General features: G+C 35.9%; 2 protein-coding genes across 2 annotated transcripts in view; both read left to right on the forward strand.

The window, feature by feature from the left end:
• LOC110996668 (RNA polymerase II elongation factor ELL2) overlaps positions 1 to 16,010 on the forward strand; it is a 38,845-nt gene that overhangs the window by 10,243 nt on the left and 12,592 nt on the right. Inside the window, exons 3-5 of the mRNA XM_022264472.2 lie at positions 13,921 to 14,019; positions 14,781 to 14,938; positions 15,180 to 15,560. Coding sequence (XP_022120164.1) covers positions 13,921 to 14,019; positions 14,781 to 14,938; positions 15,180 to 15,560 — 638 coding nt within the window. The remainder of the gene's footprint in view (positions 1 to 13,920; positions 14,020 to 14,780; positions 14,939 to 15,179; positions 15,561 to 16,010) is intronic.
• LOC123689207 lies at positions 1,316 to 5,533 on the forward strand. The gene is made up of 3 exons (XM_045628389.1): positions 1,316 to 2,153; positions 2,639 to 2,761; positions 2,853 to 5,533. Exons 1-3 carry the CDS (start codon positions 2,074 to 2,076, stop codon positions 5,398 to 5,400), a joined length of 2,751 nt encoding a protein of 916 aa, XP_045484345.1. The 5' UTR covers positions 1,316 to 2,073; the 3' UTR covers positions 5,401 to 5,533.

A 16,010-nucleotide genomic window follows, 5' to 3' on the forward strand; every position in this document is an offset into this window, starting at 1 on the left:
TATTGTGCATTCATTTCTTTGTAATGAAAAATATTGTGCCAGAAAGGACAAATGACTGTGGCGAAGATGGTGTATCAAAATAGTAATATTAAACAATTGTAGATGTAAATAAGGCCACCTCCATTAGTTACGTATAGAGAAGTATATTACGAGTCGTGTTCGCGAGGGTGCTGGGAGCAGCGGAACCGTTTTGATTTCCTCGTGGTAATTGCTGAGGTATGCGGACAGCCGCGGCGACCGACTCGTCTTATTGGGACTTCGAACGTGCTCGCTATTTACTTTCACTTCGCGCACAGTAGCGCTTATATTACTAACCAATAACCTGAGGATTGCACCTCCAACTAACATTTCACGTTTCATTCGGATAAAGGGCGCATGTATAAGTTTTTCAATATTGAGTGAACATAATAATAAACACTTCTAAGTGAAGTCCGTTTGCCTTTTAGACAATGCAGTGATAGGTGATACTTCGAAATACTGATAACTTATATAGATTATTAGAAGATTAGACGTGTGCTCCTAGTATATATTGAAACTAAGCAATTTCTACTACGCATTTGGGCCAGTAATACTGTTCAAACGACTCGAAAGCTATACGAGATTTTCCGCCGTCTTAATGTTGTTCTTCCTTTAAAGAAGCGAAAGTGCGTAAGAACTCATCACTACTTTCAATAAGTTGCAGGAAGTCATTCTATTTGTTGTCTTTGTAGACCTAAAGCCTTTTCAACGATTTATCAAAGAAATAGGATGTAACATTTTGACATTGACAAGACACTTTTGCCAAAATATTCTCATCAATTCAATATTCGCAAATGACACTAAGAATATGCATATAGTGAGCACAAATATATATATCAATGGTAAAAAAAGACTAATGAACCTCAGTGGTTTTGTTTTGATAAGTTTTTTTGATATCACTGACGTGCGGTAACCCAATTGACACATTCGTTCGTAGCTTGATAAGAGTTTGTTTGAGTTGTCAATTATTGATGAAACAATAATATTTGCACAATCAGTTGCAATGACACTTTGTCCGTTGCTATACTTTAACAATGTATTGCAAAACAAAACATGTAGGTATAGGTTTTCTATCATTGACTGATATGCATACACTGCGCATGCGCACACTGAATATAGTTTTTAGAAATATAATTATATTGTAATTAACGGCTATTTACTACTTACTACACCAAAGATACAATGGAAAGGCAAAATCGTTTTATTACCTTCTGCTCTTTAACTTGACTGTTGACTCTCCTTAGGGATAGTCTGATGGGGGTCTCAAACGGATCACTTGATGAGTTTAGTCTTAAGGCGCTGTAGGAAGGCTAGTGCCGAGTTTTCAATCTTTTATTTATTTAATTCTTATGCATAATACTGAATTGATCACATTGTGATAAATATATGATAAAATTGAGAACTAATACTAATTAGTGACTAAGTCGAAATCCCAATTTTATTAAATTTTCTCGATAGAAAAAAATTGCAAAGTGACCTCTAAGATTGTACAATAAACCGATAGTATTCAATAAATACTTCGAATTAGATCATAAAACTTTTCATAATTATTGAACTCAACATTCTGTAGGTAGTGACTGTTTTATTTTTTTTAATTATTCATTATTTACACTTTTAAACAAGATTATCTGATATAGCAGGCGTTGAAACCATTCTTACTTGGACCGCCGCGCCTCCCGGCTCCCAAATCAGTCTGGCTTCAGCCTTCGTACGAGAAACCTGTGTCGCTTTGCGCTCCGTGATAGAAACTGATCCGTGACTAATAAATTTACTAAGTATAATTTTAACGGTTGTAGTAAGCAACTTACTTTTGAAGAATTGTAACAAATGTAAATTTATATTGATTTCGTGCTTAGTATTAATAATTCTTAATGTTACTATCCTTGCAAATTGCTAATGCGCAGGAACCTTGTCACATTAAGAGCCACGTGACGTCACCAAGAATAGAAAAGTACAGCTTGCAAAAAAGAAATGCATTTGTAAATTTAATAGGTGAAGTGTGATAGAAACTGATCCGTGACTAATTACTAAGTATAATTTTGTGACTTCGCAAAAATGGGAAATAAATGCAACAAGAAAAGGAAGAGCCTAAGTTGTAGAAAAAAAGCTGCTCAACATATGCTTAACGTAATAAAGTAAGTACCACTTATATATCTACCTAAACGTATTTATGTGTTTTATTTTAAAATAAATTTGTCACAATTTCTGTATAATATTTTTGTATGCCTCACTCATTTACCTACTTATAAGTCCCTCCTCCACCCAAAGAGGCCTGTTGTGTACTATCTAGCTATACGAGTAATATCTCTTGTTATTTATGTTTTTCTGATGTACGATATACATAGTTATATTCTATACTACTACTACCTACCAACCTACCTACAAACTTACCATAGTAATATAGACCCATTTCATAGACCTGCCCCTATAACGCCGTCTAAAAGTGGGTGCAGCAATTCACCTCTTCCTACGCCGTACGTGATGATAGGCGTGAGTGCTTTATGTGTAACTAGCTCACTCAAGGAACTCAGGAAAGAAATTACTCACTACACTTATCTGGTTCACATGCCATACACATACGATAGGTACCTACATAAATACCAAATATTTATAATTCCAGAAGACGTAGATTAGACGCTGATGAAGATAGTAATGCTAATAAAGAGAACATACCGCTGCCGACGCTGCTGCAGCCCCCACCGCGGCCACCGCAGCCGCCCTCACTCCCGCCGCCGGCAAAACCGTAAGCTCGAGTAGCATTGCATAATATGTATAATATTCAAAAATTTCTCACTTGTCCGGTGATATTTAATTGAAACCAACTTTTTTTTTAGAGGAACATCCGAAGACGTGCCAAATGTTATTGAATCTCTACAAAGTAACTATGTAACAATGCAGGAAGAAACAACAGATGACTTGCCGTATATTTCAGAGGCTGAATCGCAAAAAGATACAAACTTACCAATGCAGGGTCGGAGAATTGTAGATATGATGCACTTTATACAGCAGCTTAAAAAAATATCCAGCCATGGTTCTTTGTTTAACTGTAATTTTAATGAAATGTCACTAATCGGGGAAACCAGAAATGGTTTGATATCTAAATATAAGTTTAGATGTAACATGTGTCAAAAAGACTTTCTTATCACATCCGAAGATCCTGTTAGCGAAGAAAATATCGACGTAAATTTGGCGGCGGTTACAGGAATTACATCTGCGGGTATTGGCTATTCACAGTTTCAAGAAATAACAGCGTGTATGAATGTACCCATTTTTTCAGAAAAAACTTATTGTAAATTTCAAGATGTCATTTATGAAAAATGGGAAACAACAGCTGTCGAAGCTATGGAAGCGGCTGCTATGCGTGAACGTGATGCTGCGACAGCTGAAGGAAGATTGACCAAAGACGGTGTTCCTATGATAGATGTATATGCCGATGGGTGTTGGTCTTCGCGGTCTTACGGCAATAATTATAAAGCATTGTCCGGTGCCGCAGCCATCGTGGGTCGCAGATTTGGTGAAGTATTGTTTATAGGTATTAAAAATAAATACTGCCTCGTGTGTGCTCGTGCCGAAAAAAAACAAATAACGATACCAGAACACGCGTGCTATAAAAATTATACAGAGTCATCTAGCAGTATGGAGGCTGAAATAATTTGCCAAGGATTCGAAACATCAATAGCGATGTATAATATCGTCTATAGCAGGATTATTGCAGACGGTGACTCTGCTACTTACTCAAAAATCCTTGCACGTAATCCTTACCCCTTTTTTACAGTACAAAAGATAGAATGCAGAAATCATCTATTGCGCAATATGTGTAACAAACTGAGAGCTGTAACCAAAGAAACAAAATATCCTTTAGCACACAGGAAAACTTTATCAGAAGTCAAGATCATGAGTATGCGTAAAGTTGTGATCGCATCAATACAAAAATATAAATCGGAAAAAGAAAAACCAGAAACGTTATCAAGTTTTAGAAATGCAGTGCTAAACTCCATATACCATGCGTTTGGTAACCATGATAAATGCGAGGACTATTACTGTTCGAAAGACAAAACGACACAAAGTAGCATGGAAATAGAAGACACCATCTTCTGGTTTAGAATTAAGATGATTATTCAGACAATTATTTCAAAATCCAGAAGTCTGCTTGAGGATGTAGACACCAATGTGGTAGAGCGCTTCAATAGCGTAATCGCAAAGATTGTCGGAGGAAAAAGAATTAATTTCTCCCTTCGTCGAGGGTATCGTGCGCGTTGTTCTGCTGCAGTCGTTTCGTTTAATAATCCTTATCCACGACATTCTCTTCAAAAGAAAATTTTAGGGCAGAGTCCTAAAAGCATATTAAAAAAAATCGAAGAACGACGAATACAGAAAAGAAAATTAAACAAAGGAAAACCTCACAAAAAGAACCGAACATTAAAGAAATGCCATACAGTTCAACATGATTATGGTGATCAGAGCACTACTCCTGATATGGGACCAGACGAGCTAATTAAAGCCAAAGAGTCATTCCTTGAAAATTTAAGGGAATTAACTGCGGACAAAGAAAAAATTCAAAAAAGTACTATACATCAGAGAGATAGCAATGACTGGCTTGAACTACGAAAAAATATGCTAACAGCATCAAATTTTGGAATTGTGGTGAAAAGAAGAGAAAATAGTAGCAAAGCCAAGTTAGTCGAAAATATTTTATATAAAACCAATTTAAGTCATGTAGCGGCAATCGCACATGGCGTAGAAAATGAAGAACTAGCCTTGCAGCAACTCGCTAGTCAAGAAAAAGTCATGATTGAGCCCTGCGGATTATTTGTGGACCACGAGTACCCTTTTGTTGGCGCTTCACCAGATGGCCTGATAGGCCAAGATACTACAGTAGAAGTTAAATGTCCTAAAGTGGCTTATAAGAACAGTCTGGAAAAAGTTATAAGGGAAAACAAAATACAGATATGGAGATATGACAAAAAAGAAGACATAATAAAATTGAACAAAAACTGTAACTGGTTTTATCAAGTTCAAGGGCAACTCCATGTTACACGTAAAAAGAAATGCTTGTTTGCTGTGTGGAGTGGTGAAAACAAGCCACTCAAAACAGAAATAATAAATAAAGATGACGTTTTCTGGGAGACGAAAATGAAAGTAAAAATATTAACATTTTATATGGACTGGCTATTACCTGAAATAGTTGACCCTCGTCGAGCTCGTGGAATGCCACTTAGAGAAAATGAAGAGTTATTAGTCAGAACTGATAATGTGAATCAACTCAGAGATAACGAAGCATCAACTATTGATGATTGTTCATCACAAAATGAGGAGAGTGAAGAAACTGGACGATGTCAAATTATCGGTTGTAGTAGGCAACTTACTTTTGAAGAATTGTAACAAATTTAAATTTATATTGATTTCGTGCTCAGTATTCATAATTCTTAATGTTAATATGTGATTTTATCATAAACCTGCGACATATATCTATATTATATATGTATATATGATACATAGAAATTAAATTATTTTAAGTTTACGTGTCGTATTATTTCTTTGTTTCCAATTATCTGATATTGATTGTACAGAGGTGTCTAGATAAATATGACACTGGTAGTCAAATTTAACTCTTACGATGCAAAAAATAAAATAACGGTACAAAGTACAAACTGTAAACCAATTAAAGTTAAACTCCTCTCAAGTTTGAAATTGTCACTTTCAGACCTACTGATAGAAACAGTGAAGTGGCATTATTATTTTGACTTCTTAACTTTTTTGAATATTTAGTCGAAAGTTTTATTAGATAGGTACATCTCTAACTTAATTAATAAAATATAAAAATCATTCTCCGTAGTAAAAAAGTCACGTGACCAACAAAGTTTCTATGGAAAATGTTTTTTTTTCGCGAATTTTGACATTCTGATTTCATTTCCGGGCTTAGATATAACATGCTGCACTCGTAGGTTTCGGCTTAGTATACCCTTTTTGCAACACCCTGCATATTATGTAATCCTTGTATAAAGTTTATAAGCAAGAGTTATTTTACATACTTACCTTCATTTTACATTAATAAAATAATACCTAATAAAATATTCAGATCTCGGAAATCCCGGCAATATCGGATAACTGACCGGAATAAGGCCGCGCGGACGGCGCGTCGGTGCAGAATCAGGCTGTTAGCACGCGGGGAAAGGCGCGGGCTCCCCGCAGTGGGAAGCCTGCCCCCGCGCCATTTCCCTACTTCACCTCCTTTAATTCTACAATTTCCCTTACCACAGCGCCTTAAAAAAAAACATATGGCAACTAATTTCCAAGTAATTTACATGATAAGTTACGTTTTTGATGAATGTATTTAAAACTGATACGATATGTTTACATTTATTCGTCTTTCAAAAGTATCTCACGAATTGATTATTAATTTTTTGTCATTTATTTACTACATAATTTCGACTTTCTAATTAATACTTTGGTAGTCAGTAATGCTGCAGTAGCAGATTATCTAGTATGAGTTCTATGCAGATTCTATATAATTTATAATTATGTAACACCTTAGTCTATCTGTTTTATTTATTAAAAAGCCTTTCTCTTTTTTATTTAAATTGTATTTAAAGTTTCACGATTTCTCAGATAACCTTTAAAGTGCCAACCTCGCTGTAAAGTGTCTTGTGATATTTAGTTAGCAAAGTTTGTTATCATATTTGCAACTACAATGAGACAAAGCAGTTCTAGGCTCTATCTTAGGCATATTACGAAAGCTCAACTTGCGCCGATACTAAATTACACTTGGCAGGGAACATTACGCAACTTGGTAAAAGTTACCGCTCTCTTACGCCTATATTTTGAACTTAATTTACAAAAATTTATTTCGCCAGATATCGATTTATTGGTCATCTATTGTCATGCAAGTCTTACTTAGCCTTAACCTAAAAACACATATTAGGCCGTAACGCACACATTGACAGATGTCACGTCGTCTTAGTTTCCGGTAATTACAGGAGCAATTAAGGCTGGCCGTTAAAAAGTAGGAAAAACTGTCTCATCAGCTCAAAATGCGTTAGTTCGTAACCTAATTAAAAAAACAATATGTCCATATCACCATTGTTTTCTTACAACTAACGCCCAAACCCAATAACCTATCTTAATCCATTTTTGACCAACTGAGATAAATATCTTAATCCAAATATCGAAAAAAAGAGTGTGCCAATAACCAACCGGATTGTAATAGTCATCTGTCGATACAAGCTATCCATGGTAGGTCGGATCGGTGTATGTGGATAGACCTTTATATGAAAATGACAGTTCAACTGTCCTAATATCATATCTAAAGATTTTAACATACACCAGTTTTAAAAATAAATAAAAATATATTTGATATGTTTTAAACATATACATGTATATTTTAATATTACATATTTGTACGGTTTTATTTACTTTATTTGGTTTATATTGATTATGAAATATGAGCGTAAAGAGCGAAGAGATTGCATTCTGTCGCCAAAAATAGATTATCTTCGTAGGGTTTGGTTATTAGGATGCAGATACGAGATCGATCGACTGTCACGGTCTGATTTCAGATTGTTTTCGATCTCAGATTGTGGATTAATTATTGGGTTCGGGCGTAAAAGTATAATACGATTCTACCTACGCGGTGGGATCTCAAATAAATTTAGCTAAAAGTAATATTTTATACAGATTGATTAATATAGGTCAAAATAAAGGCAAATTCAGGTTGAACTTGTGAATGAAGCCTTCTTTAAAATGAAAAGTTAACTTGCCTTAAATGGCTGCCTTAACATAACGATCGAATTGTTTTCAGGAGCGTCTCCATTTATGTCAAGTGAGAACCGCGTAATAAAAAGGAACCGGTCTTCCACAATGGTTTTGCCAAGCTGGCCGACCGCGTAATACCCGTTATACAACAAATCTTATTAACTGAACTCTAACTACTAAGTTACGTGGTTGTGGTTAATTTCCTAGACATAACTAATTGCACCGCTTAATTTCTTTTGTTAATTTGTATAACTGACTTGACCTGCATCGGCGTAATGTAGTATGAGTTCGAAGATTTGATTTTAAACCTGAATGACCATTTACTTCGGTATCTAAGATTACTTCTATCGCCCAAATCGGAACGTGTTTTACGAAAGTGAAATTTTTACAGCTCGCCGCAAATTGGGTAAACGGTGACATTCGTGTTCATTGGCTTAGCAAATATAGTATACTTATTTTCATACAGACCGTTGTAAATGTTATAAATTGTTGGGATTCCATAAAAACAATACGAAACGTAAGTTTTTCTTTACGAAGGGCGATGTACAATCTCGTAACCATTTCGACTATTGACTATGTTTCAATATTCTTTGGTTTGTAATCTTCTTTTAAAATAACCGTTTTGATGCCCACAAAATTACCCTCCAATATCACCAGTACATTAAACAGGGACCTCCTTAATTTGATTATTTTAATTGTATCGTACGTATTTGTTTATGGTTTGTTGGGTTCGTTTTTCCGCAATACCATAAAACATGTCTCTATTGTCGTTAAGAATTTTCTGGTCTTTTAGCCAGCCAAAAATGTAACCCAATTTATACCTAATTTGTATTTCACTCGCGGTTACTGGCAATGCTAAACAGGCCCTAATAAATCCGTACAGTTTAGTAGGTAACTGTATCCGCGTAGTGACAATAAAAAGGTGCGTCTCGTGGTAGTCATACGATTTATTAATTGAACCACGAAGCTGTTTCACAGTCAATTTGTCTGCTTTATTGTGTGTACTGATCGCCATTTCAATATTATCTGTAACATACATGCGTCCTTTTGTAAAGAAAAATATGGCATACTGAAAGAAAAACCATTAAAGAGATCAAGGATTATATCCGAATACTGTTATTGAAACTAAGTATGAATGAAACTCAGAACCCAAAACCAACCGGTATAGCATGGCTCAGACATGTTTGGTTAGGTTACGATAGTTTTGTATTTAAAAAGATGTAACCATAATGTGCATATAGTGTTATCTGAGTATTTACGCGCGTTGATATAGTATGACCGAGGGAGGCGTGGTGCCCGTCAGGCCGCGTCGGCGCCGCGTCTACGTGATTGTTCTAGATACAATTTCACACCCATCCTCTGTAGGAAATCTCCGTAGAACAATTAAAACTGTAATCTTGAACTAATACTTGATAGATTAAGGTTGTATTATTTACATTCAACATAATTTGTATCTTGTGTTTGCTAAGTACAAGCTCAACTGATTGTGTTGTATTAAACGTTATATACTTTTGCTTGTGACTAAATGTTTATTTCTCAGTTTAATGAATGTATTTGCAATTTTAATATTTTCGAGAAAGTTTACAAATAGGTAATAAATACAAGCGTAGTGTTATTCTTTAAACATAGACACATAAAAAGCCCTCACAGAACTCGGCTCTCTAATACGCGATTCGCACCTTGATCTAAATACTTGCGACATTGTCTAGATGCGACGCTTTGCTCGTTTTTAAACTTTTAAACTGACTATCACTCTATTGTTTTCAATTAACCTTTTTTAAATAAGAACAATAAATAATTAATATACTGAATATGTGAAATAGAATCGGGTCAGCTAAATTAAATTATCTTGTGTGCCTAAAAACATCTCGACTATTTTTGGGAAGCGAGTTAAGATAACATAATACGGACGAAAATATGTATCGTGTCTATTTTGAGATTAACAGTTCAGATTGTAATTATTATAGTTGGTGAGGTATTTTAGTATGAAAAGTGAAAAGTGGGCCAGTGTGTAACACCACGGGTTGATGTTTGTTTGTCGTTTAGTAAAAGTAAATGTTCGCACAATGACGTCGAACATCTCACGAGAATGCCCATGCCTTTTACTTGCCATTGTTTTCGATTTTTTATCTGTTAAATAATCATCATGACAACCTAATAAACTTTCAACATTTTTGGATACTAAAAGCATAACCATGCTCAGTGAGTTGAAGTGAATGTCTAGTATATTTTTTTCTTTTATGTCAATGAGTCGGCTACTTATTGCGCAAGGTGTAGGTATAGTGTTCACGTGATCAGTGGCTGCAGGTTATAATTTTATCGACTATCCTATCGTTGGGTAACCAGTGGAAAGAGCTTCGTTACGTAGAGGTTTCGATACAGCCTCGATGTAAGGCCGTGGTTGCAGTCACGTCGGCGGTGAGAGGCGCCCCTCCTCCTACGGAAGGTCGAACAGATATCATGAAGAGAACGGCACTATAAAATGAATCCTTACAAATACACTCCCCTCAATCGATATGTTTTATTATATGTATAAAATTTTTCAACCTCGGAACACGTAATATACTGAATGTTGTATCAAAGTTTACGTTAAAACATAAAAATTTTAAATCATTTGGTCGAAATATTCAGGAAATAAAACTTGATAAGAAACCACTTGTTTTTGTAGATTTAAGCAGACGTTAGCCGTATTAATCTAATCAGTAAGCACGCGCATGACAATTAACAAGTAAATAGTTCATTAACCGTAATGGAAAATACTGAAATGTTTGTTAGCACTTTATTGACAGGAATTTTTGCGAGTGCATATAAATCAAGTGATTAGAAACAATGCAGCGCTAATAATTATGTTGCTTGGCGAGCGTGAGTGCATTCCGCGGTTCAGTAGTCTGGTAAAAACTATAATAAGAGAATTGTAAAGCAAAGTAATAGCGTTGTTACATTAATGTAATATCAAACTGCAGACGGTGAAAAGCATAGGTGATTTGCAAACAAAGCGTGCAGGTGGAATAAATTTTCTGTATTACAGGAACATAATATAATTAAATGTGTTGTGTTACCTCACCACGATTGCGACAAGAGGGCCGTATCGTCCATTAGAAAGTCGGTGAATATGCAAATAGTAGTAGAAACCTCACGAATAACTGGCCACTCACTTCGCGTCTAAATGTGTCTGCGATGAAAGTGACGGCCGCCGTTAGTAATTGTGTTAGTTCGCGGATGTTTTATATAAAATAAAATTTCCTGTATCAGAAAGTAATTAGTCTCCACTAACAATATTTTCAAATTGAAAACATCTTGTTTAAACAGGGCATTTTGTTTATCAACGTGTCGGCTGGACGTATACCATTCATTCATTTGTTTATTTATAATTACTACAGTTTCTCACGATTGTTCGTAGATTAAATTGATTCGATATCACTTTTCTAAATCTTTTAAATCTTTCTATATTTTTATTTAATTTTTATAATGTAATATCAGTTTACTATGCCGATTTTACACATATTTCAACCACACCACTTAGTTCTGATTGGCTAATTAGAGTTATTAGGTATTACATTAAAGTGAACGTCAATCCAACGACAAGTATGATTATGTAAACTTGTTATCTAATGGCAACAATAATGTTTTCATTAAACTGGCCTCTTTACATTACGTAATGCAATATACAAAATTAATAAATCGGTATATATCAACCAAGCACTGTCTTAGGTAAGAGGGAGTTTCATATGAAACCTTATAATCGATATTCTTTTGAAAAAATACGCAAACATGCCGCTTATATAAAAGTTATTTCGGTTTCATAGTCGATGTAAATTTAAAACAATTGTAGCGACATTGATACGACAGCAAGAACTAGGAATGTTGAACAAATCTTGAAGTGAATTAAGAAAATTAGTGTGACTAAAAATATGCAGACAACCTCAGTGACATGATAATTAATATTGTTCTCAAATCCGTTTTCTCTTTGTCTTCAAATCATTCGACGACATGAAGGTCATACATAAACAAGTTCACATTGTTGTAATTAAAGTGTACAGATATTCTGTTTATATAGAAAATAAGATAATAAAGAGCCGGTAAGCAATTAACGTTGGGCCGATCACAACTCGCCTGCGTGGATTTGCCGCTACGATGCGTGTTGAGGAGAACTATTTATTATCGTTTACTGCTGACGTGTGGTGCTATCAGACCGAAATACAATAAACCTTATGCCTCTGTGTTACGATTGAATTTCTATCGAACGACCCGTGCCACCTCCACGACGTTACGTCAATAAGATACAACACGTTAACTGGCTAGCTTGGGGCGTACGGTTGCTTGTTTTGCGTCCGGGTTTGTCGCGTAGAATCCGTCGTCATAGAATATTTATCGAAACGCTCACTTGCTGGATTCAAAACTAGTTCATGCACATTTAGCCAGTAGTTTTAACGAACGTTGACAAGAGTCTATAAAATAAATTTATAGAAACCAACAGCTTTCGGTTGAATAAACCAAACCGGTTGCACTGGCCTCTCACTTCGCAACTTTGTGTGCCGCTCGCTGCTCGCTGTGAAATTAGGTAACCAACAAAAGCCACGGTCGCTGCGCACGGCAGGCGAAACAATAAAGAAATCCTTCCTACAATAGATAATCACTTCATGTGAAATGATTGCCTGTAAGTAGCAATGATGTAACCGTCACAGAGATACTTGCAGAGCATTAAAGTATTAATTGACCAAACATTCGAGAAGTGCCTTGAAAAACGGATGATGAATTTCCTCGTATTTTCCGGTCCAACCGAGGCGTACAGTCGAATGACCTTCGCTAAAAGACAAACAATGAAACTTACGACCTTGACTTATTACAATTTGCAGCTCATGTATCGCTCTCATTATCTACAAATACTAGTCTAATCTTATGGGTTGTTATTGCGTTAATGGGTGTGCCTTTAAACGAAGCTACAAGACAATCATGAATAAAACAATGGAATGACATAATGTACACAAATGTAGCGGGCGAGACGGCTGTTCACCGAATGCCGAAGTATTCCATCGCGACGCGCTCTTTATATCGCGCGGCCGCGAGCCGCAGAGAAAGCCGCGCCCCGCACTACACCGCTTGCCTGCGTGCTCCTCTAGCGGGTTTTTTCCTCATCAACAATATAATTGAGCACAATATATCTGTATCTCACCTTGGGTTCATCAAACGCTACTTTGGGTTACGGACATATGTATAGGCTTCAATGAAGCTTGTGGAAACATTCTGTATTTTAGGCATTAAGAAAAGGTTATAACAACCATTTAATACAAAATTTTCCATTAACAATGCAGAAAGATTCCAGTCAATATGTATCAAATGTTGGGTTATTGCTCCACACAGCAGATTTATAATAGGTTAATTGCCTGGCATTGTGGTACTGGCAGACATCTTTAGCCGCGACCTTAAAAGCAACTCGGGGCCACGTATAAAGATGTCACCCGTGTATATCGGTATAATCGATAACGAATTAAACTTGACTTTTAATAATTAACAAAAATAAATAATTACAATATCTGTTAATAATGATAACATTGATAAGGAAATTGTGTTACAATCTTAATTATTCTAGAATATTTTGAGTGCTTATATTTTTTGATTCGGGCGGACAAGTTTTGAGTTTTTTGTAAATGTTGCGTGTTATGCCAACACGGTGAAACGGTACGATGCGCCCGCGTCGCTTACTCGTATTGCAGAGACGCGTTGCCATTCTTGGCGATGAAAGTAGTCACAATCCATTGGTACTAGCGTATCCCCCCCAAACGTATAGCGTGCCTATTCGTCCCCTATTTCCCCTATATGGTTAACTTTTTGCCATGGGCGTCAACTGATTAGAGCGCAGGTGCAAACACTACAATGGAACTTTTGTGACATACTCTTTGTGATTCGATGATTGCAATCTATGAATCATGTAAACGAATTGCTATACGTGAAGATATACCTTTTAATACCTTACATTACATTGGTTAAAATGATAATAAAAACATTTTAGAAGTCTAAATATTCAAAATCAGATGAATTAGATTTGTTCAATATTTTTCGACAAACATAAACTAATTGTACAGTCACAAACAATAAAATAAATGTTTGCAAAAAAAAACATAGCGCTGATTACTTTTATAATAATTCCAGAAAATCTCTATTCCGGCACCGTCCAACGGAAATGGATCGGCGGGCGAATCCACGTTTCACTTCAACCTTAATAGCAATGCTGAGATGGAGGGTCCACAGGTAACAACCATCGATTAGCATAATTAATACAGATAGTAGTAGAACCAATATATTTTATTTAGAATATTTAGAAGGCAGTACATGACACAGGCAATTAATTATAAGACTCTGCCCTTGAATTTATTTATGTGTTTAACTAATATGCATGTCAAAGATAGTAAAGTAAAAGTACTGCTCAACTCTTATATCCTGTATATAATTATCGGAATCTTAAATACTCTGTCGATAAATGTAATCCATATACCTACTGGTTAATGCAACAATTAATATCCACTTGATTAAATTCCAAGGTAACATAAGAAAAAATGTTCAAGAATATACTATATATTATCTATAAATTCAGTTTCCCTTTAGTTTCAAAATTGTATTGTACGTCAATATAATGATGATGTTTCATAATTATTTCTTAAGAATTACGACTTTATATTGCGTATGACGTACGTTTATTTTATATCATATTTTCCTTAGTGAACTTGCAACACTTGGCATTATGGAACAATTAATTTTGCATTACTGACTGCTATTTAATTGTCTCGATAACGGTACATTCCCGTTTCATTACAAGTCCTATTTCTCCCACCGTTTTGTTTGTTTACATTTGGTTACTAGAAAACATCCAAATTAGATTAATAACATATAATTTATGTAAATGTGTACAAATTGTTGAGTGGTTAATGCTTTAAGTAATAATACAGCTGGCTTAAGCCGACCAACAATTTACTTGGAATGTTAGGTAATGACTTTAACCGTATGTGTTCCAGGGTTCATTTGAATGTGTGCGGAATGCAGTCGGCGGCACGAAAAGGCTGGAGTCGTGCGGGCCGCTGCCCAGAAGGATGCGGGTGCAGGCCAACGATGACTCGTATGAGGCCACAAAAGATCGGATGTCGAGAACTATAGCTGCGGAACAGAGCAAATGGTAAGCTACGTCTGAGCATATCATAATGAAAATCCACAGGTCAGACTTGAAGAGAGAAGGGAAATTCATTATAGAAATTGTATAGAGCTTCAGCTAACTTAGTTGTAAAACAATAACAAAGTCATGTAAATATGTACACACTACAATCTTGCACAATCAGACCTTTATTCAATAACATCTTGTATGTCGACATTTCCTCAGATGTTTTGATTACCTAAAGAAAAGCAACTAATTATTTCAGCACCCGCGTAATAAAGCCCAATCAAACAGACATTGGAAGGCGTGTTAAAGTGCGTGCAACGCATTCTATGTACTCAAATGGACCGGTTGCGGAACGGCTCGAACGGCCTGAACGGGCCGAACGCCCCGATAGGCCTGAACGGTCCGAACGTCCCGAAAGACCGGAACGGGCCGAACGTCCTGAAAGGCCGGACCGTCCCGAGAAACCGGAACGTCCCGAAAGACCGGAGAGGGCAGACCGCCTGGAAAGGCCCGAGCGGTTAGAACGGCCTGCTGCCGTAGTTCCTCCCACAAGTCGTCCACAACCTCAGCAGCAGCCGCAGCCGCATCCCAACCCTCAACGGCCTCCATCCAACCCTGACCTTACAAGGCGACCTATTAAGTGAGTAGTAGCCTCCTAACTATAAACTAGTTGCTAAATTCTCCTACAGTATAAACGCTGCTTAAATCGTCATTTCTGTATGTCAAAAAAAACTTAATAACATAACTTTAGTCTATTACTCAATATGTTCTTAAATAATTCGGAGCCGGAAATGTCACTTATTATTTTGTTAAATATGTAATTATATATTTCGTTACTAATACTTTTGCAATATCTCTAGATTTGACCATAATTAAATATTTGGTAGATACAAATCATCTATTAGTTAATTATTATTAGAACTGAAAATGAAAGCTACTTAAATATTTTAAAAGGTACTAATTATCACGCAGTTTCGACAACTGCTTACTAACAATTGCTGTCGTAAGTCATTAGTGTTTTCCATTCTCGCGTGAAATCGCGTGTTTTATTTTATCGTCACAGTATGATAAGGCATATGGTAGCGAAAAT

Source organism: Pieris rapae, chromosome 5 (assembly GCF_905147795.1).
Source record: "Pieris rapae chromosome 5, ilPieRapa1.1, whole genome shotgun sequence".
NCBI lineage: Eukaryota > Metazoa > Arthropoda > Insecta > Lepidoptera > Pieridae > Pieris > Pieris rapae.